This window comes from Aythya fuligula, chromosome 2 (assembly GCF_009819795.1).
Source record: "Aythya fuligula isolate bAytFul2 chromosome 2, bAytFul2.pri, whole genome shotgun sequence".
In the NCBI taxonomy this organism is placed as follows: Eukaryota; Metazoa; Chordata; class Aves; order Anseriformes; family Anatidae; genus Aythya; species Aythya fuligula.
The window spans coordinates 22,300,468-22,325,785 of NC_045560.1; the positions used below are offsets into that span (position 1 = coordinate 22,300,468).

General features: G+C 38.4%; 1 protein-coding gene across 1 annotated transcript in view; it reads left to right on the forward strand.

Annotated features, from left to right (window-relative positions):
• The window catches only part of ITGA8 (integrin subunit alpha 8), a 107,742-nt gene that overhangs the window by 35,344 nt on the left and 47,080 nt on the right, over nucleotides 1-25,318 (forward strand). The window contains exons 14-21 of the mRNA XM_032183471.1: nucleotides 6,618-6,663; nucleotides 8,751-8,858; nucleotides 13,854-13,909; nucleotides 14,446-14,600; nucleotides 15,731-15,868; nucleotides 16,333-16,400; nucleotides 17,184-17,331; nucleotides 25,116-25,208. Coding sequence (XP_032039362.1) covers nucleotides 6,618-6,663; nucleotides 8,751-8,858; nucleotides 13,854-13,909; nucleotides 14,446-14,600; nucleotides 15,731-15,868; nucleotides 16,333-16,400; nucleotides 17,184-17,331; nucleotides 25,116-25,208 — 812 coding nt within the window. The remainder of the gene's footprint in view (nucleotides 1-6,617; nucleotides 6,664-8,750; nucleotides 8,859-13,853; nucleotides 13,910-14,445; nucleotides 14,601-15,730; nucleotides 15,869-16,332; nucleotides 16,401-17,183; nucleotides 17,332-25,115; nucleotides 25,209-25,318) is intronic.

Below are 25,318 nucleotides of genomic sequence, written 5' to 3' on the forward strand. Positions count from 1 at the left end.
CACTTGTGTAGGTCTTCCCTATTAACTTAGAGATTCCCCTGGAATAAGTGTCACTGAAACTTGATGGCGATCAAGGTATCACAGTTTTAAACAAACCCAGTTCTGTTGGCCTGTTCTTTTTGTTATTCTTTTTAGTCAAGCCTTTTTCTGCCAGGGAAATGGATAAAGGCATCTTCAGGCCTCATTATTTTGGGCTCAGTTATTATCTTAAGAGTACACATATTTATATTTAATAATTCAATTAAATAATATAATACAAACAATTTACTCTAGAAACATTTTAAGAAAGAAACAAGTGTCATAATCAGACAAAATTTCCTAAGAACTTCAGCAATTCAGTGTAATCATATTAAAATAGGAGTATTTAGCAGCTCCATCTGCTAAGTACGTTAACTCAAACAGTGGGAAGAAAACACTCAAGTTTCTTTCTGAGAAGCAAGGGTTCTTCAGTGCTCATAAGTTTTTGAGAACAATAGGCAGCATGCCAACGATATCACAGAGTCATAATCTAGTGATGATTAAATTATGAAATTGGTCCAGGAGATTTGTGGAAGACAAACAAGTTTAATCAATGAAAAGTTGCATCTGCTCTGGTAAGAAAAGAGTGCTGAGCGTGGGAGCCAGAACAAGGGCGTGGGTTCTGCCAGCAAATGCAGAAGAGCTGGTGTTTCTACCAGCTAAATTTGTCTACACATGAATAATCAATCAAAAATATAGTGACAAGCCAAGAATCTTCTGAAAATATGTTAATTTTACGATTAACAATTGCACAAATGATCTATTTAATTTATAGACGTGCTTTTCTAAAATTATTTGAGTTATTTAATGAAATTAACAATATTTTCCCCAACAGAGTATAAGAATAAAGCAGTTAATAACAGGAAGTAGGGATTGACTGAAGTGACAGGACATGACCTGCCTCCTTTTGAATTTGTTTGTAGTATAATGGAATGAATAATAACACTGCACTATGAAAGGGTCTCATTCAGACAAAACTGGAGCATTGAATTAGCCTTAGGTGTTATTCTTAACAGATCTGCTTCCAGAATGGTTTAAAAACATGAGGATCGAGACAGTCGAGAATGGTACAAGAAAGTGATTCTGATTTGGGTGGTGGTTGAGTGTCATATTCAGCTAAAATTCTTGAGTAAGGTTGGCTGAATTGGATAAATCCTGTGTCCTTCATTATGGTCAAGCCTTTAGTAATGGCCATTTAAAGGAAATGTTATTCTGGCCCTTTCTTACTGTTTAGTGATCTCTGAAATCCTAGAAAGCAGAAATAGAAATCTGATGGTGGGGAAATAAAAAAGAAGAAAGGCTCACACAAAAAAAAATTAACAGGGTTTTCAGTTATGCAGTTTCCTCACTCTCTTTTGTGAAATTTCCATTAGCACCTACACTGATAGGATTCTTAATTGTTTTCCAGTTACTATTTCTACTACGCAATTAAACTGACAGACTACACAATATGCTGTTTAAAGCTGCCAGCAGAACATACTGAGCCCATAAAGCAAACACTTTCATGCCTGTATCCTGATAGAGTTGTGGCGGGGCAGTGACTCATCTGTCTGTCGTTTTCATTTCTGTGTTTCTGGCAAATGAAGTGTGTGCCAATGGTGCAGTTCTTCGCTGGCTGCTGTTCTTGGCCCCCATCTCCCCATGAAGATGACATTCCGTGCCTTGGCCATGTCTCTTGGGACCGCTGGACAGACTCCAAACGAAGGGTGGAGTGCTGAGCACGCCACACGTTCCTCCCCCGCTTAAGGCTCCCTGGGGCTGCATCTCTCATAAGGGATGGAGATGTCCTTTAAAAATATCAGGGGATCAAAGAATTTGCTCAAGTTAATAAATGAGTTGTTGAGACTGGAAGTAGAACTCTACTTCCTTCAGTTAGTTGAAGGTTCATTCAGCATCGTGGCTGGGTTCTGCCCTTTAGCACAGCCTTTAAGGTCTGGCATGGCCACGTGGAAGGTACAGGTAAAGAGATAAGCTTACAAAACCCATCGAGCATTTTGGTTATGAGCCCTACAGCTCATTCATGCCACAGCAGCAATGAGGCAGAAGCACACCAGCCCTTCCTTCAGCTCTGCTTCTCTGAAGGAGGAACAGATGGTAAAAGATCTTCTCATTGAGTTGGCATAGACAAAGTCGTCATTTACCTGAATCTAGAAGGATTCTCATCCTCCTGAAAACATGAAATAGAGAAGGAGTGAAGGCCATTTTGTGTCAGATACCTCTCTCTCTTTCTTTCGCTATTTATAAATGTTTTATTCGGACCTTAAAAAAAAACTACTCAGAAATGCAAAGGTGCAGTCAGAAGTTTTCATATGCTTTCCTTCAGGCTCTGCTTGGAAGGGTTACACTTCACTATGCTGTTGCTTTTTTTTCTGTGTAATTCCAAATTCCTCGTTAAACCCTTGTTTTCTAATTAGTGGACTTTATATCAGTGACATTGCATGTGTAGCATTAACAAGAAATGAATAAAAACAACTTCTCTCTATTTTTAGGAGCGGAAACTTGCCAAGCTGCAGATAATTTAGACATGCTTTTCTTTCATAGAAATGTTTAATAACTTTTCTTCTTCAAAACGCACAACAAATTCAAAACTTCTGCATATAAGTGATCTGATTTGATGTGTATTCAAATCTCTTGGATTTGTATCAGTGTCAAAAATGGTTTGTTTTGTTTTGTGTTTTTTTTCCATTGAGAAGTATAAGAGTTGACCCCAGAAAGCAATGAAAGAAAGAATAAGCTACATGCTCTTTAAGAGAACAAGTAAAAGCAAAGCCTAACTCTAATGGATCTTCCACTAAATCCTCTTTAATATATAATGACTTGGTCCTTATGTTAGCTCACAGATGTCACTCCTGGACATAAGTATATTTTATTCTTTGCATATTTATTCTGAAGTCCACTTTTCCTTCTTAGTAGTTTCATGCTGTTGTGGTTTAACCCAGTGGGCAGCTGAGCTGCTTATTGCCCCCGCATCTGGATGCGTGGGGAAGAGAACTGGAAGGGCAAAAGTTAGAAAACTCATGGGTTGAGATAAAGACAGTTTAATAAGAATGGAAAAAAAAAAAAATTGCACACCCAGCAAGTGATGTATAACACAGTTTCTCACCACCAGCCGATCGATGCCCAGCCAGTCCCCAAGCAGCTCCCCTAGCCAACTCCTCCCAGTTTTATGTTGAACATAACATCTTATGGTACGAGATATCACTTTGTTACATTTGGATCAACTATCCTGGCACTGTGCCCTCTTTGTGCACCCCCAGCCTTCTTGCTGGCAGGGCAGCACAAGAAGCAGAGGAGTCCTTGACTTAGTATAAGCACTGCTCTGCAACAACTAAAACATCGGTGTGTTATCACGTCTATTTTCATTACAAATCATACAGTTAAAAAACAAACAAACAAACAAAACATAACATATGTACAAGCTACTATGAAGAAAATTAATCATATCTCAAGCAAACCAGCACACACTCATTCAGACTCTTTAGCTGAAGAATAATTATGGCCAAGAGTATAAAATAAAGGACATGTCAGGGAAAAAGTACGTTCTTGCAAATGAGAACAGGATGAGCATAGTCTCAGCTGTCCTAAGCATTTGTTCAAGTGGAGCTTTTATGATGGTGCCATTATTGAATGTCCTCATCTTTCTTGCTGTGTCTCCAAGCCTGGCTGAGGTGGCAATGCAGAAAGACTGCTCAGTCTTTTGGTGACTGGGGACTGTCATTGTTGCTCTAAAACCATTAGCTTCTGTTTTCAAATAAGCTGGGTTCTGTCCCAGAGAAACCAGGATTTAACTAGTAAGCAGCTGTGCAAAATTTTCCTCAATGTCAAAGTGGGGATGCTGAGGTAGTGGGGACACAAGTTCATACAGCTGTAGATACTGAAATTAAGATTTCACTCAGACTGCGGAGGGTAAGTATCTCTCACAGACTCATTCTTTCTAACTTCAGGTTCAAACAGGCTACGGGTTATTAAACTTGAACTCAAGTTGTGTGTTCAAGCTTTACCTTGTGTCTGTGAAGGATTGGAGTGCTTTATTTTTTAATGAAAAATCAGATTATGAAGTCATCGCAATTCTAGAATACAGATAAGTCATAGATACCTGCTAGTTTTGTCAGTGCCATAGCACAGCCCTGTAATGAAACCTTTTGACTTATCTAGTCTGGTATGAAACAGTACATATCCTAGGTTAAGTCAGTTGCAGAATTCATAAAGAGAATCCAGCTGGGAACAACAGTTTTAATGTAAAGTCCTTCCTTCTTGTCTCACTTTCTGTTCATAACACAATGTTGTTTTTTTGGAAAAAAAAAAAAAATCTTTTTGGGTTACTGTGCATACTGTAGCTGTTACAGAAAGTTCTGCTGCTTGTGTTGTGGAGCCTTTATGATGATAGGTATGTCTCAATCAGTTGTTCATTTAAGAGGAAAATATCTTTAGGTCTTGGGAGTGTGAGCAAGCTCTCTAGAAAAGCTGCTAATGAAAAGGACTCATAAATATCCAAAAAAGGAGACAGAAGCAACACTTATTTTCTGCTATTTAAAGTATTTCTGACTCTGAAGCATGTTTCTGTAAGGCCAATGGAAGCAGAAAAATGTAAATGTTATGCAAAAAGTAGATCAGACCCATAAACTGTCCATGCCCTCTCCGATGAGGATGTTAATCAGTGGAATCTATTGTAGGACAGGCTGTTGCCCATGTGGAGTGCTTGTTTAAACTTGTTAAATCCTGACCATCTGAAGGGCAGACAGCACTGGAAAACACGCTGCCAGACCGGCCCAAACCCACCAAGCTAATTAGCACCAGAGCTGTGTCATTGCGTTATGCTCCGTGACTTCAGTGCCTCTAAGCACACCCACGCTCAAACGATGGAAACAGCAAGAAAGGGTTTGTTTGTCGACCCTGTATACTGGTTTCATGAACTCAGATCAGCTCAGAGTGCCAGGCTGTGCCCGGCCTACCGAATGGCACGTTTGTAAATCAAACCATAGGATAGCAGCAGTAGAGTGAAAGAGGTACCCAGCTGGGCATTGCATTAGGGCGTATGAAAACAAGACAAAGCTCTTTCCCATTCTTGATCTGTGCTCCAGCGAGAGGCAGCAGGAAAGCTGAGCCTTTGTTCCCTGCTGCTTGGCCCCAGCTTTTCTCCAACAAGAACTGGAGATCTACGTGATCTTTCCAGCAAGCCAGTCGGGATCTTTCCAGAGAGCACTGTGTGGGGACTCCAGGTAAAAGGAGGAAATATTTGGGCCTGTAGGATTCCAACCCAGGCCTGGTAACAAAGATGTGCCCAAGGCCCAGTGAAATGCTAGCACTGTTGACCCTATTTGTTCCAAATCGTGACTTGTGATGGCTTTCAACTGATAACTATTACAGGCCTTTACACACCCTATATGATGCTGAAAACATTAGTAACTATGAAATTAGCCATTCTCCAACCTATGCCTTGTTTTCATGGTCACAGAGATGTAATTTCCTAAATTAATGAACAAATGACTTAAAGCACAAAACAGGATTGGAAGGAATGTCAGGAAAGAACACGGTAAACTTTCAATGTGAACTGCATGGGAGTGACCAAAAAGTTGGTTTTTATCTCTATGTGTAATGGGCAATTAGTGGTTTGGGATAAAACTGAGAACAGCCCTGAGGACAAGGACGTGGGGGGTGTTGGTGGATGAGAAACTCAACATGCGCTGGCAACATGGGCTTGCAGCCCAGAAAGCCAACCCCGGGCAACGTGGGCAGCAGGGCAAGGGAGGGGATTCTGCCCCTCTTGTGAGACCCAACCTGGAGTGCTTCTGTCAGCTCTAGGGCCCACAGCACGAGGAGGACATGGACCTGTTAGAACAAGTCCAGAGGGGGGCCATGAAGACAATCAAAGGTCTGGAGCACCTCTCCTATGAAGACAGGCTGAGGGAGTTGGGGTTGTTCAGCCTGGAGAAGAGAAGGCTCCAGGGAGACCTTATAGCGGCCTGCCAGTACCTAAAGGGGGCCTACAGGAAAGCTGGGGAGGGACTCTTTGTCAGGAGGTGTAGGGATAGGACAAGGGTAATGGTTTTAAATTAAAAGAGGAGAGATTTAGATTACATATTGGGAAGAAGTTCTTTACTCAGTGGGTGGTAAGGCACAGGCTGCCCAGAGAAGCTGTGGATGCCCCATCCCTGGAGGTGCTCAAGGCCAGGCTGGATGGGGCTTTGGGCAGCCTGGTCTGGTGGGAGGTGTCCCTGCCAATGGCACGGGGCTGGAACTGGGTGATCTTTAAGGTCCCTTTCAACCCAAACCATTCTGTGGTTCTGTGATTCTATGAAAATGCATGGAAGTTGAAGGCATTCTTCTTACTCTTTAATACAAAATGCAGAGAAGCAAAATTGTACCATGCCTGACCCCGTGTTAAACAGATTCACACTGACTGGATACAGACAAGATATTTATGAGCCAGTCTTGTCCAGTCTTAAATGTTTTCTTTAAGATAGTAGTGTTGAAAAAATTGCTAAGAAAGTGGGAATTTCCACATTTGTTTCATGTTACTGCATTCTGTATATTAGTAATCTTATTTAGTATGAATAAGGCTTCTATATAGTTCTTCTGAAGCTGTTTTCTTTCTCCAGATTTAATTGTGGGTGCATTTGGAGCTGGAAAAGCAGTTGTTTACAGGTACGTGATAAATACAATGGATTTTTAATTTTACAGCTTCAGTGGGAGATCTGTGAATAAACAAATATCACATTTCTTTGTTTCCCTGGTGCAACGTGTAAAAGATGCTGATTACAGATGATAAATGAAACATTGTGTGAGCAACAAATGTTTTACAAATTTCTTTTTTCGCATGCTCAAAACTTCCAATTTTTCATGAAAATTTCCATGGTTAGTCTTAGTTCAAGAAACTCTTTCTGGAATGCTTGACTCCTCAGTTAATTTTAAATTAGATAAGAAGAGAAAATGGTGTCTTTCCTACCTTTAAAGCAACTTCACACAAAATTCTGTAGAGTCAAAAAGCTCATCCTACAGCTCATCAGAGAGAAATTTATGAAGCACAACACTGAAAATTCATTTATTTCTTGGAGGAATGGTACTAGTAAGAAATTCATTATTCAAATGACTCTTGACTCTTTGGAGGTCATGCACATTAAGACAATCTATTTATTAGAAATAAAGACTGCTGCTTTTAGCTTCAGTTTAGATAAAATGTATGAGATCTCACTTTGCAAATCTCCAGAGTTGTTGCTGACTACTGTTTTTTGCTAAATGCACTTTTTGATTAGAAGTATAAATTACAACTACCAAACGCATAAATGACTATCTGCTGCAGCCCTATTAATGCTGATGTGCAGACAGTTCTTTGCATTTAAATATTCACCATCCGTTACTGCAACGATGTAGTCATATTTCCTGATTCCTCTCTGTCTTCTTGTTGTCTGTATTCGGAACAGTACCTGTCTGAGAGAAGGCATGTTCTGTTTCCTGGATGAATATTTGTCAAAGCATAAGAATTCTGTAAAACAGGAGCATTAGCTCATTTTTGGTAACACTATTAAGCACAGTGAGAAGACCTGGTTTTCCTGCTGCCCTATTTTAGAGTCATGCAAATATTTTGCAATGCATCACTTTGCAGTGGCATTAAATGACTGCACAGGATGTGAAACATTGGAGAATGAGATCCACTGTGTACTTTAGATAGCAATAAAAAATGTGTTCTATTTCATTTAGGAAGGTGAATAGCAAGCAAGAATCCCTCAATCTTTCTGTTTCCTGTCCAGAGTGTATCAAATACCAAACTTGTCATGCTGGAGAAAGTTTTATTAGCTGAACTTTGCTACAAAAAAAAAGGTTTTCCCTGTTGCACAGAAATGAAGGAAGTAACTATTTTTTGAGTGTCTTGCTGAAACAATACAGAAAAATGATCATAAAAGCTCAACTGTGGGTTAAAATATGAGGAAAGTAACTGTAGTAAGCTATTTTTGGCAGAATTACCTAAGTTAAAACAGTATTATCTAATTATATAAGTAAAACAGATTCATTGTCTTAACAGAATTTTGTTTTCTCTTTTAAACTGCTCTCAATTACAGATTAGCTCATTACTTACTAGCAGATTGCTTTTCAGAGGGATGTTTCCCATCACCACAACCATGTATTCACATGCTCAGCAGAATTTTCTGTGATGATTATTCTCATTTTCCAAAGTCAATTGTCTCAAGACATGATGTCAGACTGAGTTTACTTTATTGTTGGTTTAAGATAATTTTAGATCAACTTCTATTTTAACTAAATTATGTTCATTTTTTGAAGAACCTTAAACAGTGATAGCAAGCCTGAATATATCACTGTTCATGAAGAAACACAAATCTGACAGTTTATAAAATAACAGCCAAGGGACTTCTGTAATTTCCAAAAGGCAGGCTCTGTCCCTTTATGAAAACATCACAGTGTGATGAAATGTGTCTGATGTGCGTGAATCCCAGGACAGACCTATTGTTAAGTGTAGCATACTGTTTCAGCGATGCTGTGTGCTGTTAACCTGTGTTTTTTTTGTGAAGAACTTTCGAAATGTCATAGCAGAAGGTATCATAGTTTCTGATCCCCAAAAATATCAAGGGTCTTTTGGGTAGGAGCAGCATTTTAAAAGTATTTTCTACCAAGTAGCCCTACATTTCAAACTTCTTTGTGTCTATCTCAGTTGTTTTCTCTGGTGTAAGTTAGGTACTAATGTGCTGTATGTAGTGAATGTTATTTCTGTCACTTAGAGCCAGACCTGTTGTGACCGTGAGTGCTCTGCTTATTCTGAACCCTATGATTGTGAATCCAGACAATAAGACTTGTCAGCTCCCTGGCTCTCAGCTTTTGGTAGCCTGGTAAGTTCATGATTAGACAAAAAACATCTTCAGCATCCTCTTCTTTCTCAAATAACCTCCCACTCCTAGCTTTTCTTGCCGCTTTTTGTTGAATGTACAGGTATTCAAATATGCTATAAGCTCAACAACAACAAAAATTATATAGAACAGAGTTCTTTTTGACACCTTCCAATACTTCACAGATTCTCTAAATGAAGTAGCTAAAAGTTCAGTGGTGTGATATCCTCCTTCATGGGAAGATGTTCAGTGTCTTACAGGATCAAGCTGCAAAATCACATTCAGTGTCTGAATGAGTGAAACATGCAACAGCCAAGATTGACAAAGCATTCACCTGACAAAACACACATCTTTGCTGAGAAAATATCACAGTGAAAGTGATGCAAAGAGCTGGTAGTCCCACCAATTTCTGCAACAGAAAGAGAGATCTTAGTCCTTTGTGGAAGAGAGAAGGTGTCCTGCTCACTACGCTGAGAGCAGTTCATGGGATGTTGTTTCTGGCTGTCTTTGGTCAGAGGAAAGATATTTTTAGTGCATCAGGCAGGACAATGTTGGATAGAGCCTTAAAAGAGAAACCCTCTGCCATAGTAGCATTTAACTTTGAAAAGAAAAAGTACACTCAGAACCTTGAAGCAAATTGAAACAATTCAGGATCAGTTACAAATATAAATGTCGTAGGACAGTTGGAGGCTATCTAGTACTATTAACACCACATGCAGGTGCATTTACAGTACTATAAGAAAGTCACTTAGAAAAGACCCCAAATAACAGCTGATAAAACAGGCTATTAGAAATACATTAGATGCTTTTTAGAAGTTGAAATCATAACAAATGAGGAAACTAAAAACAAAACAGAGCATAAACACTTGCAAGTTGAATATAAAATTCCAGTAAGTCTTGCCAGAGAGACTGTACGGAACAGATTTCTAAAATATAAAAACTAGCTGTAGCATTTTAACTAAACACATTAGGGGCACAAAGCCTGCAGAACATGGGATGTATGAAAAGAATATCAAGGTGTAAAGGAGAAAGACAAGGTGACTGCACTAATTTTTCACCACTTTTAAACTAGAAGTGGCCAGAGGGAGTCCCCACACTGGAGACATTCTTTATGGGAAATGAGTTCTAAAAATAGTCACAAACATAATAGTTAGCAGAGGAGGTTTTACATCAAATTGATAAATATGAAAAATAAAAAATAATCATGACCAGAAACAGTTTACTTAAGAGACATACAGGAACTCAACTCTGACACCATTAAACCACTAAATATATGGGCTGTAAATGCAGTGGGTGCAATTTGTGACTCAGAAGTGCTACATCTACTGATTGTCAAAATCTGGGACAGGGTTTTCAAGAGATTTTCACTTTTACTCTATTCTTTTACTCTATACGGAACTGCTTATATTTATCATTATGTTCCTCATTTCTACATTGTGTGTAGTAAAATCACCCACCTACAGAGGAAGGTAGAATGCACTCGGTAGAACTGTGTGGTCCCAGAACTTTAAAACGTTTAGTCCTTTCTGGAGTAGGTTCCAGATAAAGATCCATCTTTATATTTTGATTCAAGCAAATTTTGTTTAATAGTCAATGCAATAAAAAAATTACAATATCAACATTGGGCTGTAGCATATTCATTGTTCCATGTGCATTTGATTTTTTTTCCCCAAAACTTCAGTTTTTAAGACTTCTAAAGAATCCTTTGGATAAGTTTTATACTGGAAAAAAATACCAATATTATAGCATTTACTGACAGTTTACTGGAAGAAAAAAAAAGATACAATTTGTTGTTTTTTTTTCACAACATGAGTGAATAAAAACATCTCTGCTAAAAATGTATTCCTGCTGCAAGGTACTGTTCAAAAAGGGCTTGTGTAACATGAAGTTTTTTCATTACTTTTTACTTCTGTATTACAAAAAGCCAGAAAATGTTTGGTTCATATCTACGAGACTTTTATTATGAGCATAATTTAATTTCTGTCCGCTTTATTCTAAAATATTCTTCCCTGAAGATTTAGTTTGTATTATGAACTGACTGAAGACCAGCTGCTATTTTCCATGCTGTAATTTTTCTCCTTAGTTGATATAAGCTTGTATTGTACATATGAAAATAATTAGTAGGGAAACTCCAACAGGCAAGGAATTCTTTAGTCCCTTGGGATAGATTTCTGTATCTCTTAGCCAGCTGTGCTGCTAGTATAAAATGTCTACTGACTGACATTGCAAAATTAGAGTGAAAGAAAACCTACTACCAGAACAGTTTCAGGAAGTGTAAAGTATGAATAACGTAGATTATTGTACACTTTCTAGTATTAGGAAAATATTATTTTTGCCATAATATAATTTGGAAGACTGAAGTGCAGAGGAAGCATGCATAAAAAGTTATTTTTATACACAATCGTAAGAGAATTGTCCTGAACTTCTAGAAACATATATAATTATTTCTCTGCTATGTTTAAAACATGGCTATTTCTGAGTTACCAAAACTAACAAATTTGGAAAAAAATCTGCAACTTTGAATGTAAACAGAGTTTTTTTAAAAAAAAAAAAAAAGTTTGAAAGATAGAGGTAGTAATTCCTTCTTCCGTTGACTTCATTGGAACCTGGATGTGATCAGTGCCCCACAGTCAGGGACTGAAGGGCCTCGTTACTTTGCTCAGATGAAGGTCTATACCATCAAAACTTTGAGTGCCTTTCTGCTAAGGCATTATCCATCTTCCTCTCTGTGTCCAGTTCTGTATTCTGAAAAAATAGACAACAATGGCAAGTAATTTCTGGTAGGATCTGATAATTTCAAGTTTATCACTTCCTGAAGTACGCTTCCTATTTTTTTCACCCTGTAGCATAGCCAGATTAAATTCAGTTATTTCTGGTAAAAATAGCAGCCCCAAAAAACATTTTTGGGCAGAAATCATCTTCTTTGTTTTTCTAATATTATTTTCACTTCTCAAGATACTATCCCTATCTATGCCACGTGTTGTTTTGAATGAAGAGAAATACTTTTAAGCTTTTTCTAATAACATTAAAAATGTTTCTGTCTAACTGAAGAACATAAAATTAGTTCAAACAAACTGCTTTGTTGGTCCAAGATTACCAGGGAAAGCTGGTGTGTTCAGTTTTAATGCTTTTCCTGTATTTCATGGCCACAACTGAATACTACTCAAACCATGAGCTGATAGTGATGGCAGACACTGTTGAATAAATGCAGTGCAGAGATCTCCTACAGAGAGATAAGACTGACAGCACAGAAAAGATCATATGCTTAAGGATGATGGGCCATTTCCCAGTCATTTCTTACCTGCTGAAGTTTCCTTCCTTTGTTAATTGTCGTGTTTGCTTTATGGCTCCTGCAAGCTCAGAAGATCAATTATTATGTTTCTTCATGTGCCAAGGAGTCAGATCTTAAATCTCAAAAATATTTTAGACTCCTGGCCTCTTCTGTGGTCTACCTTCTCCTCCGTTTTCATTTTCTCACAGCTAAACATCCTGCAAAATCTCCACGGCAACTTCTTGTCAAAGTGATGAGGATATCTCTCTTTAGAACTGTTTCTGAACTGAATATCCTCGAAATCAGAAATGGGTGATGGAATTCTGCTAAACCCACAGTCTTGCCAGTCAGATGGGCAGAGCCAAGAGACTGATAAATTCCAAAAGTTTGATTTTTTTGCACTCTTCTTGACATGCTGTGCCTGGAAAGGAAGGATTAAATCTTGGCTCTCACCATATTACTTCAGAACATGACTTGGGTTATCAAATGTGTATTACGAATTATTGCATTCATTAAAATAAATTAAATATATGTTATAGTTGTGCTATTTAACAATCAATTCATTTCTGATTACAATCCATTTCAAGCTGGATTTTTAACTCAACTATTTTTTAAACAGGATAGTGCAAAAATTATTTGAGATTTCAGGAAGTGAGATCACCAAGTTCAACACACAGTGGCAGCTTGTGAGTTTACATTTGAGGAAATGCTCTCCTATGCTATGACATGTCAGACTAGTTTGTGAAGCCTGATGTCTAAACCGCATTTATGCAATTACACATGCTTTTCTCTTTCATGTTGTTTGTTCTTGCCCTTGTGTGTCAGCAAATGATCGGTTCTTCATCTGTTAACTCATAATTCTAAAGAAGCAGGAATGTGACTGAATTTGCAATATCTGCATGGAACATGAATCGACACTCCTAATGTCATTTGAAGGCTGTGGTTAAGCATAGCTTAATGGCATAAGGCAATTTTTTTGGCCAAGAGGAAAATATTTAATAAGGTCATGAAAGTTATATGAATACCATATGTGGCACAGTTTCATTATGTTTGTCAGCGAAAGCAAACATTCAATTAGAATATGATTGCAGGTTATTTTAAAGATTGTGTTGCTGGTTTTTAATCCACTGCATGGAGAATAAGAGCAATGACTAATTCAAAAATATTTCTATTTAACCCAAGGTATTACTGTAAAATATGCTGGTTTCACATCTTCCAATGATGACTTACTACCCATGTTCAGCTGATACAAAGCAAAATATTTTCTGAACCCATTAAAGTATTCCATGAAAATGACTGTTAACCAGAGACACTTTGTATTGAATTGCACATCTTGAAATCATGGAAGTCTTTCTTTCTTCAGCATGATAAAGCAGAAAGGACTTCTGCAGGCAGCCTCATACAATGGTGGCTTGCTGAAGCTCAGTATTAGGAACCCAACTTTGCCAGTAGTATTAAAGGGTGATCTCTATAGGCTTTCTCCAGAATTAGTGGGAAAAGTTCTCTACATCTTTCCAGGGAAGATATTCTGAGGATACCCTGTCTTCTTTGAGTATTGGTGGAGCCTGGGAGACTTGCTGACTTAGGGGATATGTTGGGTGCCTAAACACAGATTCAATGAACATCATTTAAGAAAAAGAAACAAGAACATGGGTATGATTTGGGATTTACTATTCCCCAGGTCAGCTCTCTTTCTGCTAATAATTACTTCTTCTTTTTATACATAGTTTTACAGTAAGAGTCTGCGCAGCATTTGAAGGTCAAAGTATTTCAGATGCGATAGGTAAGAAATGTTTTATATTCCTGTAATTTAGTCTGTCCCACTTAAATTCAGATTTTTTTTTTTCTTATGCTTTGAAAGATAATAGGACTACAATGTTCCTAAGGTATGAAAATGCAGTTAAAGTGGTACTTATATAAACACAAAGCTTGTCCTATTCACTTGAAGGATTTTTTATTAATTTTTAGCCATTTTACAAACAAAAATAAGATTGTACCCAGCTGGAGAATGTTCTGTTTTGAAAAACAAATAAACAAGAAAACAAAAATAAAAAACAGATTTCCCGTGTAGTACACATATGATCTGTAAATGAACTTGCAAAGCTTGACTGAAGTTACATGTAGGACATACTTTGCATCAAAAACTAGTATGCTCCTAAACGGACAGATACCTTGGGCATGGATTAGTTTTACTTGGAAGACTTCGCTGGTTATTTGTTATGTTAATGCTAGTTATTAACTATAATATTTAATGAATTGTTTGCTATTTTTTCTTTCCATGTTAAGTAAATAAATACTCAATTTACTTATATTCTTTAGTGCTGAAAGGTGAATTGCAGTTAGATTCATTGAAACAGAAAGGAGCTGTTAAAAGGACTCTCTTCTTTGACTACCATCAGTCACATCATTACTTCTCCATTGTGATAGAAAGACAGAAACAGCTCCGTTGCCAGGACTTTCTTGTTTATCTCAGAGTAAGTTTAAAATATTTTGGACTGTCACCATAATTTGAGTAGTATCAGGAATTTTAAAAGATGAATAAAAAGGGGGAGCCCTTTGGAAAAGCAAGAACATTTTCCAGTGTTCTTAGATCCCAGAATTACGGAAATGAGAGATAAGAAAGGTCTGGTCTGAGTGTCCAGACCATTCTTCTACCTCAGCAAGAATTCCCATGTAAATCTTTGTCTCATTTTTTGTCAATGAAAATATAAAAGAAAGACTTCCTTTGAAGAAGAGTGTACGGTTCTTCTGTGTACAAATATGTTCATTTCATGCTCTTCTGGAAATTCTGATTAAACACTGCATCTCCTTATACAAAAGTGCAACATTGTTTGCTCTTATAGTATTTGCAGTACAATAATCAACTGAACTTGTTAAATGTCATTTCAATTCAGTTCCAACAAATATGTTAAAGGCGTGTCGCCAACAACATTGGCCTAAATTAATATATTATTTAGAATATTTTAAAAATCTTTTAAAATATTTTTTGAAAAATTAAAACAGTGGCACTTAAGTTATGAAGGAGCAAAGGTCGTTGGTTACTCACTTGCAGCTGGAATTACCTCCTGCCATTAAAGCAGATTTCAAGGCTGGTCCTAGAAATGTAGTGGGAGATGAAATGGGGGAATCTCAAGAAATATGTAAGACAGCATCGAAACAAGGAGTTGGTGGAGTTTTACCATCACTAGTCCATATATGTCATTGGTTATGGAACAAACCAACAATGTTACCTCCACAAATCCACGCATGCACTCCCTCCATTCCAAACAGAAGATGGGCAGCAGCTGATAGCATTTGGTTTTGCATGTCTCTTTTAAACAGCTTCTTTTAAGCTGATGCTTTGAAAAAATTCTGAGTCTACTCAGTTCAGCCAGCTTCTTCCAGATGTGGGGCTGTGGAGGCAATGTGTTCTGGGCATTCCAGTTCCATGTGAGTCATTTTGCTTTCATAATGATGTTACAAATAGGCAGATTTTGGCCAGCACCTGTCAAAGAACCAACTCTTTACCTTCAATAAGACTAATTCTGAATCTGTTGCAATACCCTACTCATCTGAAGGAATTACTTTAAACTCTTGTTTTTTATTATATGACTGTCTCTCACAGGATGAAACAGAATTTAGAGATAAATTGTCTCCCATCAATATAAACTTGAATTATAGCTTGGATGAATCCCATTTTGAAGACGGCTTGACTGTGAAGCCAATACTGAATTATTACCAGAAAAGCTCAGTAACAGAACAGGTATGAATTTTGCATGCAGCATCTTCTGTATATAAACTCAAAAACGTTTAGGAGTATAATGTGTGTCATTTTTCTTTAAACAGAGTATCAGGCCCAGAAATTGCACAACGAGGGTTTAATTAGTTCAAAATGTATATTGAAGATAAATATAGAACCAGGGAATCCTTTAAAGCATTTCCAAAATTTTGTTGTGTTCATAGTTTTGATTGCATTTTATGATATGTAAGCCAAGTTACTGTGGGAAAGGGCCTGAAAGATGTTATTATTCTGGTAAGGACATAGTTTACAATCTAAATAGTCTCCAACAGTACTCAAGTGGAAAGGAACTTGTAGAAAGGAGATAAATTCAGAAGGGCAGTGATAGTGACACTTAAGACATTTAAATTTGGGATATTTAATGAAGTGATTTGGACTTTCAAGCATATACTAACTGTATTATATATACCTATTTTGTGACTACACAGGCTTACATTCTGGTAGACTGTGGGGAGGACAACTTGTGCATTCCTGACTTGCAGCTTTCTGCTATGCCGTAAGTAAAATAAAAAAACTAATGCTGTATATAACAAAACCCAGACAATTCTAACTGCTTTAGCAAAATGAAGCACAGTTCTGTTGTTTGCTACTTATTCTTACCTGATTTCCAGATTTTTCATCTAGAAAACCAAGAAGTGGAGAAATATACACTTATAAAGTATGTATTTGTCAGACATGTTCATGGTGTTTAAATGTTATCATTGAAAATACAGTTTACAAGTGTTAGGAGCAGTACTAGTTCTCTGAATGCCAAGAGATAACACCAATTGTTGTTCAATGTTGTCCTGTTACCTGTCTCTGTGCCATCAAAATCAGTAGATATCTGTGAAAGGAAAGGGCACAGTGCTATTGCAGTTCTCAGGAGAGCTTCTGTCTGTTCCCTGTACAACAGGCATGAACGGATAACTGAAATCCCACCAATTCTGTTCCCTCCAGAGAGAAGTGCTAATGGGTCTCTGGTGGCAAGTACTTTCCTCCAGTAGATACTTGTCTCTAGGTAGAAAGTAGTCAGGCTCTGAAATTTTATGCAACTGACTTTCAGGTTCTCTGGTAGTCTACTCTGATCATCCATAGTATGTGTTTTCCTTTGAACTGTCTCCTTCCCAGGTGCTTGCATACTTTACCATGGGATTATTTTTTATGAAAAACTTTTACTCTGTATTCACAGAATATTTTTCCAGAGCAGATGCTATGAGAGCAAATTGGCCTTCTGCTTTAATCATATGTAAATCATACTTGTGGATGTTTTAATTCCTGACAAGTTGTATGTTCTATATAGAGATAAAGATCCGCTAATAATTGGAGAAGAAAACTGTGTAATGCTCATAATAAATCCAAGGAATGATGGAGAAGGAGCCTATGAAGCTGAGCTACATATAAAGATTCCACCTGAAGCAGATTACACTGGTGTTGAACGCAACAACAAGGTAAATGAAAATCAAAATGTTAGTGATAATCATAGAATCATTAAAGTTGGTAAGGACCTCCAAGATCATCTGGTCCAGCCATCCCCCTACCACCACTATCACTCACTAGACCACGTCCCTAAGCACCAGGTACAACCTCTCCTTAAACACCTCCAGAGACAGTGACACCACCACCTCCCAGAGCAACCCATTTCAATGCTTCACTACTCTTTCTCCTACATTTCCAACCTAAACCTCCCCTGGCACACCTTGAGGCCATTTTCTCTAGTCCTATCACTAGTTACCTGTGAGAAGAGGCCGACCCCTAGCTCCCCACACCTTCCTTTCAGGTAGTTGCAGAAAGCAATGAGGTCTTGCCTGAGTCTCCTCTACTAAACAACCCCAGCTCCCTCAGTGGCTCCTTGTGAGACTTTTGTTCCAGGCCCTTCACCACCTTCGTAGCCCTTCTCTGGACACATTCTGGGGCCTCAATGTCCTTCTTATAGTGAGGGGCCCAAAGCTTAACACATCATTTGAGGTGCTGCCTTACCAGAGCTGAATACAGAGGGATGATCACGTCCCTGCTCCTGCTGGCTGTACTATTCCTGGTACAAGCCAGGATGTTGTTGGCCTTCTTGGCCACCTGGGCACACTGCTGGCTCATGTCCAGGCGAGCATCAACCAGCACCCCCCAGATCCTTTTCCTCCACACAGCTTTCCAGCCACTCACCCCCAGGCCAGTAGCGCTGCATATGGTTGTTGTGGCCAAAGTGCAGTACCTGGCACTGAGCCATGTTGAACCTCATCCCCTTGGCCTCTGCCCATCAACCCTGTCCAGGTCCCTCTGCAGGGCCTTCGTACCCTCCAGCAGATGGACACTTCCTCCCAGCTTGGTGTCATCTGCAAACTTAACTGAGGGTACACCCAATTCCCTCATCCAAATCATTGATAAAGATATTGAAGAGGATGGGTCCCAACATCAACGGAACACCACTGGTGAGCAGTTGCCAGCTGGATTTCACTCTATTCAACACCACTCTGGGTCCAGCCATCCAGCCAGTTTTTAACCCAGCAAAGCGTGTACCTGTCCAAGCCATGGGCTGCCAACTTCTCCGGGAGAATACTGTGGGAGACTGACTGAGCCTGATCCTCTGGGTTGTCCCACATTTGCTGTGTGATTTCATTCAAGATGACTGGTTCTATAAAAGAGCTGCTGGCAGCAGTGGGATTCAAACCCACACCCCCGAAGAGACTGGAGCCTTAATCCAGCGCCTTAGACCGCTCGGCCACACTACCGGCCTGATCCTGGCTCTGTCCTCCTTGCACCCTCCCTTGAGGTACTTAGGACATGTCCAGTTAACCTACACAGGCAGTGCCAGCTGAACTCAGCAAGTGGACAGCTGCCTCCTAGGAGAGGAAATTCCATCAACTCTCAGCTATCTTTGTGCTCACGGTCCAGGCTGAAGATCAGCCATGTCACATGCAGATGGGAAAGGCAGGTCCATCCTGTTCAGAGCCAGCTCAGGTCCAGTTCCTCGTCATTAACTTAGATATAGTGCCACACAAATACTGTCATGTTTCTTCTAGTGCAAGAGCTATTTACGTAGTTCAGAGATTTCGAACCAGTCAACCCTAACAGTACCAGAATCACCTGAGTGCTTCCAACCCCGGATCCCACGGTGTTACCACATCTCAGTCAGGGTCAATAAGCCCTTCTGAACCCCAGACACCTGGACACTTCTGGCTCATGCTTCCAGCGCAGCAGTGTTTTACTATCATTAAGGGTATTCCAGTCTCTGATATGCTGAATAATTGAACATTAACTGCAGTATAAACTTGACAAAGTTGACCTCCTTTCTATTCAATTAATTTATCTTACAGATAGGCCAAAAAAACAGTTATAATATGAAATGTGGCAATGTTCACAAAAGGGCTGACTCACGTCCCGCTGAGCTGTACTGAACACACGGTGTTTCCTTTTGGGATCTGTTTGTTTTTTAAGAGCACAGACGAAACACTATCCTGCAAACAAGCAGAGTGTTCTTGTATTCTCTGTTGGACAGCAAGTCTGAATCACCTCATCTGCACATAAATCTCCCAGGCTGTTGCAACATGAACTTTCTTTTTTTCTGTCAGTGCCTGGAATGTGCAGCAGGGCCTCAAGGGTGAGAGTGGGAGAAAGCAAGTTAATTTCCTTTCTGAAGGCAAATGTTTTTAAGGAAGTTGAAAGTAACTTACAAAGTATTTCCTTACTCTCCTTCTGTCAGTGCCTTTATTATTGGGCTTTTAACCCACTTGGAAAAAAATGACAAGAATTAATGATGTCACTGAAGGTGGTAATATGGAAATTCTCTGAAACCTCACTTCTCAAAAGCATATATTTGTGCACAAATAAGTAAAGACATCAGCCTCTTTCTGTCATCTGCATTTCCTTTACTCTCTTTGTATACTCCCTTTTCTCATACTGTGGTCTACAAGGCATAAAGAAAACTTAAGTTCTCTTTAACATGTACACCTGGTTGTCTTTTTCCTTGCTGCTCTTTGGGAATCTTTGTCTGTTCTTCTGGCCATTACCAAGGATGTCAGGGGAGTCACTTACTCCAAGGCCCACACATATTAGCCCACACATATCTATCACTCGGACTGGACAGAAATCATTCAGGGCTTTTCATTATGTTAGGAAAACTTGAATTTTGTAGTGCCAGAAGGGTAGCCTCAGGGGGGAAAGAAAGGGAAAAAGAGCTGGGAGAGTCTGGTGTTTTTCAAGAATGAGGATAAGCTAGAAATGGGTTAGCAAAAGATACTACTTTTCTTTTTTTTTAAACCTAGGAAACATAGAAAAGCTTTTCATATTCTTCAGTTCTTGTGGAAGGTAATATACAATTTTGACAAGTCAAATTCTGAATCCTCCCAGATTTATGGAAGAATTGCCTTCATTTTCCCCACATTTAGTTAGTTCACTAGAGCACGGAATTTATTTCTTACTCTCTTTTTATACTTACTCTATCAAAAAAGATGTCATTACATTCTTTCTGAGAAGTATCAGAACATTAATCTTACTGCCTACATCGTTGTTAACATCTTGCCTTCTACACTGCAGATACAGCTTACACAAAGATTACAAATGTACTGAAAGTTTGTTCTTTCTACTGATTTTAAACCGTAAAAGTATATTTTTGAAAAGAATGGTCTTTGTGATGTTATGGTTCATTTAACTGAAATATTCATTTCTAAATCTTTATGTGGGAGAGAAATTGATATTGTAATTTTCTTTAAAAAGACAAAGCTAAAATTTGCTGCCATTTTTACTGGTGGAGGTTGGTTCTTGTACGTATTCATAGAATCATAGAAACATTTACGTTGGAGAAGACTTCTAAGATCATCTGGTGTAACCTTTAAATTAGCACTGCCAAGTCCACCATTAAAACATGTCACTGTACTGACAAGCTACTTAAAACTGCTGTGGACATGACAAAAAAGAAAATACAGTCTTCTTAATTTAAAAAAGTAAATTTACAATGAAAATATATCACTCATTTTAAGAACTCAGACATTATTTTATATTCTTCTTATTCAACATTCTTGTTTAATTTATCCCAGATAAATGTATAGATTAAGTAGGATCACCACTTGAAACAAGAATTAGCAGGCAATTTCATTTTCCCCAGAGTGATCAGAACCCTGGGTATCAGAGGCCCATCTGTTTCAAGGAAACATTGAAAAAATGTTTCACATTGAAAAAATTGAAAAAATCATTGTTACAATGATTTTTATGGGTCATAGTACAAATGACAGTATATTAGAAAGGGACTCATTTAATGCAACCTATGGGGTTTTAAAATCTATGGCAGTATGAACCACTTGACAAGAGCTCAGAAACACTTATCACACTGGTATGCGGGAAACACGGGGGTAAATGGAAGGAAGTTCTCTTGGTCTGTAGGTACTTTGAGGCATAGACTGTAGATGAAAATTAACATTTTGTTGTGAGGTGTAAGTGGAGTTGGGATTTCATTTCTTATTTTCATTTTTGTGCAGCAGTCTGCCAATGCGGGATTTTTGAATGCTCCTGAAACGCAGATAATTGAATACAGCGATTTTGGCAGACAGGTGGACTTGTGGTAGAGGCAGTTGCAGTCATGCTCTTAAAGCTCTGCATTCAAGGATTTCGTTCAATGTATATGTTCACAGTTGCCTGTGTAGTTGTTTTTCTCCATACTGCAGACTTCATTGTATTGAGGCAGAGATGATAGACATCTCAGAAGCAGCAAAACAGGTAGGCTGAGGGGCAAACAAATGAAATGTAATGAGCCAAAGAAACCACTTGATAAGTTTCTGATGGAAATGAAAAATCTTTAGAATCAAATCATTCTATTAGGCTGCCAGCGTTTTGAATTAGCGATACTTTTACAGGATGTTAGACTTCTTTATTATGGGGCTACTCTGGATTTAGTCTATCTAATAGACAAATTTATTCCTTAATCGCTTCCATTAAACCTGATTTTTTTGGAAATAATTTCTTGGGTTATTCTGTATTATCTGAATTACACTGTGAGTGTGTTAAATACTTTCAGTTAAATAATTTAACTGAAGCATTAAATAATTTCAGTTGAATACATAACTGAAAATTCCCGCACCTATTACCTCTTCTTTTCAGCTTGATGCAATGCAGTGTTTGGCATTCCTCATTTGTCATTAGCTTGTCATCTCCAGCCTGATTCCGTAGCATACTGAACCTAAACTGGGCAACTGGATCAGAAGAATAACTCTTTGCAGAGATGTACATGAACACATGCAAGTGAAGAGACAAGTTAGTGTGTTTGATCTTAAAGTCTGAGGTCAAGAATATGATTTTGAAGTTTCTTTGATTCTTGCACGTACTGATACTTCCTTCAGTCAAAAAACTGGTTAATGAAACAATGACTTATAATGAAATGAAGTGTGTTATTCATTAGTTGTATTGTGGGAACACTTAAAAGCTCCAGATACCAGGTAAATGAGAAAATTACCACAGCTTTACAAGTTACTGGAAACCTTTTGGCTTGTAATAACTGTCCATATGCAGTAGGTGTGGAATTACTGGAATTAGCTGCAATGAAAAAAGTATAACCACATTATATTACCTCACATTTCCATGGCCAGCAGTAGAGCCAGAGGCAGTATATACTTGCTGTATGGTAAGTTCTTACACTACAGTAGCATGATTGTGTACTTGAACCCCAAGCCATTGCCTGAGTACTGTACACTAATACTTTGCCCAGCAAAAGAGTTTCACACACAACTCTATCCTGCCTTAGTAGTGATGGGTGGAGCCCAAATTATCATGGAATAATTAGTAGAAGTAAATCAAGCAAATACAAAGCCCTGTTAGGTATTTGTTCCACACCAAAAACATTATGTATTTTGGCATGACTGTCTCTGTGCAGGCTGGGAACTGTGGGGCTGTTGTGGATCACAACCAGTTTTACTTTTCAATGGATAAATCCAGAGCTTTTAGCCCCAAGCCTTTCTGAACTATAGCATAATACATGAATAGGAAAAAGATATGCAACCTTCTTTTCTTACCTGAAAATTCATATTATAAGAGTAAATAGAAGGTGGCTGGCTAGATGAGGCATAAATTGAGCCTTTTGAGGACAAACGCTGGTTCTCATACATCAGTTAGATGAGAAGCTAGATTCTGGCACCTGGTACCTAATCCATCCATTTCTACTCAGAAGATAAGGATGAAAGGTGTTGATCAAGAAAAGAGAGGAGGTGTTTTAATCCACAGTCTGTAGTGCTTAACAATTCTGGCATCAATTTGTAATTCATTGCTAAGACCACCAGAAAGCTTCAAGTTTGTAGGCTGCCTGGATGACTTAGAGCATCCAGTCATTTCCTAGTTAAAATGCACCCTGGGAGCACATGTGTTAATTGTTGGGATTTTGCTTCTGCTCAAGATTGCCAAAAAGACCATGTGTTGCTATAAAAACATAAATTGCTACCAGTGGCAGGTAGTAGGGTTTTGTGGCAAAACCTTCCAGCTGGCTGAGTTACGTATGAGATAATGGTACTGACAATATTGGGTATATAAGTTTCTTTGCTCTTGCTTGCTTCCTGCCTGGTTTTAATTTCAGGTGTATTGAACTACCTCAAAAAGGTGATCAGTGGAAAAACAAAGGCAATTAATCTCGATCCTGAAGAAATTATATCACAGCTCCCTGTCACATCTTTATGCCCACAAATGAGCTTTTGTGATTCTGGTCATATAAGTTCAGTTCCATTAACCATTTTTGGCATGAAAGCATCACCTTCAAATTGCAGAAAACCTACTTGCAAAACTTTTCTATTTGCTTAGCTTTCAAGGGACAAAAAGTGTGTGATAAGGGATGAAGTACTCTGTCCTGGTGTTTAATACAGTATTAATAAAGAAACTGCAAGATATGAAATGTAGAGGAATATCTATGTTCAAACATTTAGACCTGAATTTCAAAAAAATAAAAAATAAAAATGAAGAACAAAACCATATACCCACAAATCAAGCTAAAATGAAGAGTTTTACAAACAAGTTTGGTTTCAGCTGTGTTAACATTCTTGCTTCTCCCAGGTGTTGCAGCCCACCTCTAATTGAGCAGCTGGGAAGAATGTAAAAATCCTCTGCTCCCTGCTGTAGAGAGGCTTGGGATGGCGAGTAGCTCAGTGAACACACTGTGTAAAAAACTTCCTTTCCTCCTCACAAACCATAAAAGTGTCAACATGAATGAGGTGCATACTGAGGGCATGCTTCACATGGGCTACATTTAGGACATGCCCTATCATTTCTTTCAGTCTCAGGAAGTGATAAGATCAACATGTCCACACTGGCTTTTACAGATTAGGAGTGAATTGGTAGCCAGTGGTCTGGAGATTTCCCAGGTCTTTTTATATAAAGAGCATGACCTTGCATGTATTAGTTAATCTGTGAGAATCACAAATGAGAGGAAAGGTAGTGGGAGAGCCTTATGGCAACAGCTCTAGCTGCATTCTGCTTTTACAAAGCTAGTTTACTTCTGCACGTAATAGTGACTATTTTCTCCAATACGCCAGAGAGGTAAACAGAAAAAAAAAAAAAAATGTTGCTTTGTCCTACTCTATATCTCCTATAATCTTCTGCTGTCCTATGGTTGTTCCTCCTTCTGCACAGTCTGTTTTCTATACAGGTGAAACTACTAGCAATAAAGATTATAAAGGGTTGAAAGAACAAAGAAGAAACACGTTTTACATTAAGAAATTTAGAGGGAAATTATTTAAGTAGAAATCCATCTTCTTTGTTGCTAAATTATAAATTACAACTAATGTAGTTACAGAAATAACAACGTGAAGTTGTAACAACATAAACCATAGCTTGGAAAATAAAATTCTAGGCTTGGTCCATTTGTGGCCAATGCCATAAATTCATTCCAGAGACTTCTAGTGACAGATAATAAAAATATTGCAATTAGTGTGAAACCTGTTTCTTTCACCCCTTTTACCTTTTTATGCTTGTTTTCTCTGTTGAGTCATTATGGCCATAAGGATGATTTACAACAGCAAAGCAGTATGTTAAAACTGGAGCTAGAGTGATTGCATCGTGGCCCTTCAGGTATTAGGAAGCGTCCCTGTTTGTTTTTCCCTGGCATCAGTTTTCACCCATTGTCTGACAATAACCAATTAAATGTTTTCCTAGTGCACTGAGCAGGTGTCCGAAATCAAAAGAAATGTCACGATCAAAAAGGCATCTCTTTCCCGACTGGATACGTTTCACTATGATCTCTGACCTCCATATTGATGTCCTTTTGTTACAGGCCCTGCGTGTATTGAGCTGTGATTACAAGATGGAAAATGAAACTAGAATGGTGGTTTGTGATCTTGGGAACCCCATGGTGGCTGGCGCAAACGTAAGGGAAAAGCAGATGCATTTACTGATTTTTATCTAATTGAATTTTAAAGAGGAGCTAATGGAAAACTATTCAATTAGCAGAATGTGTCCAAATAAGCAGCACCTAAA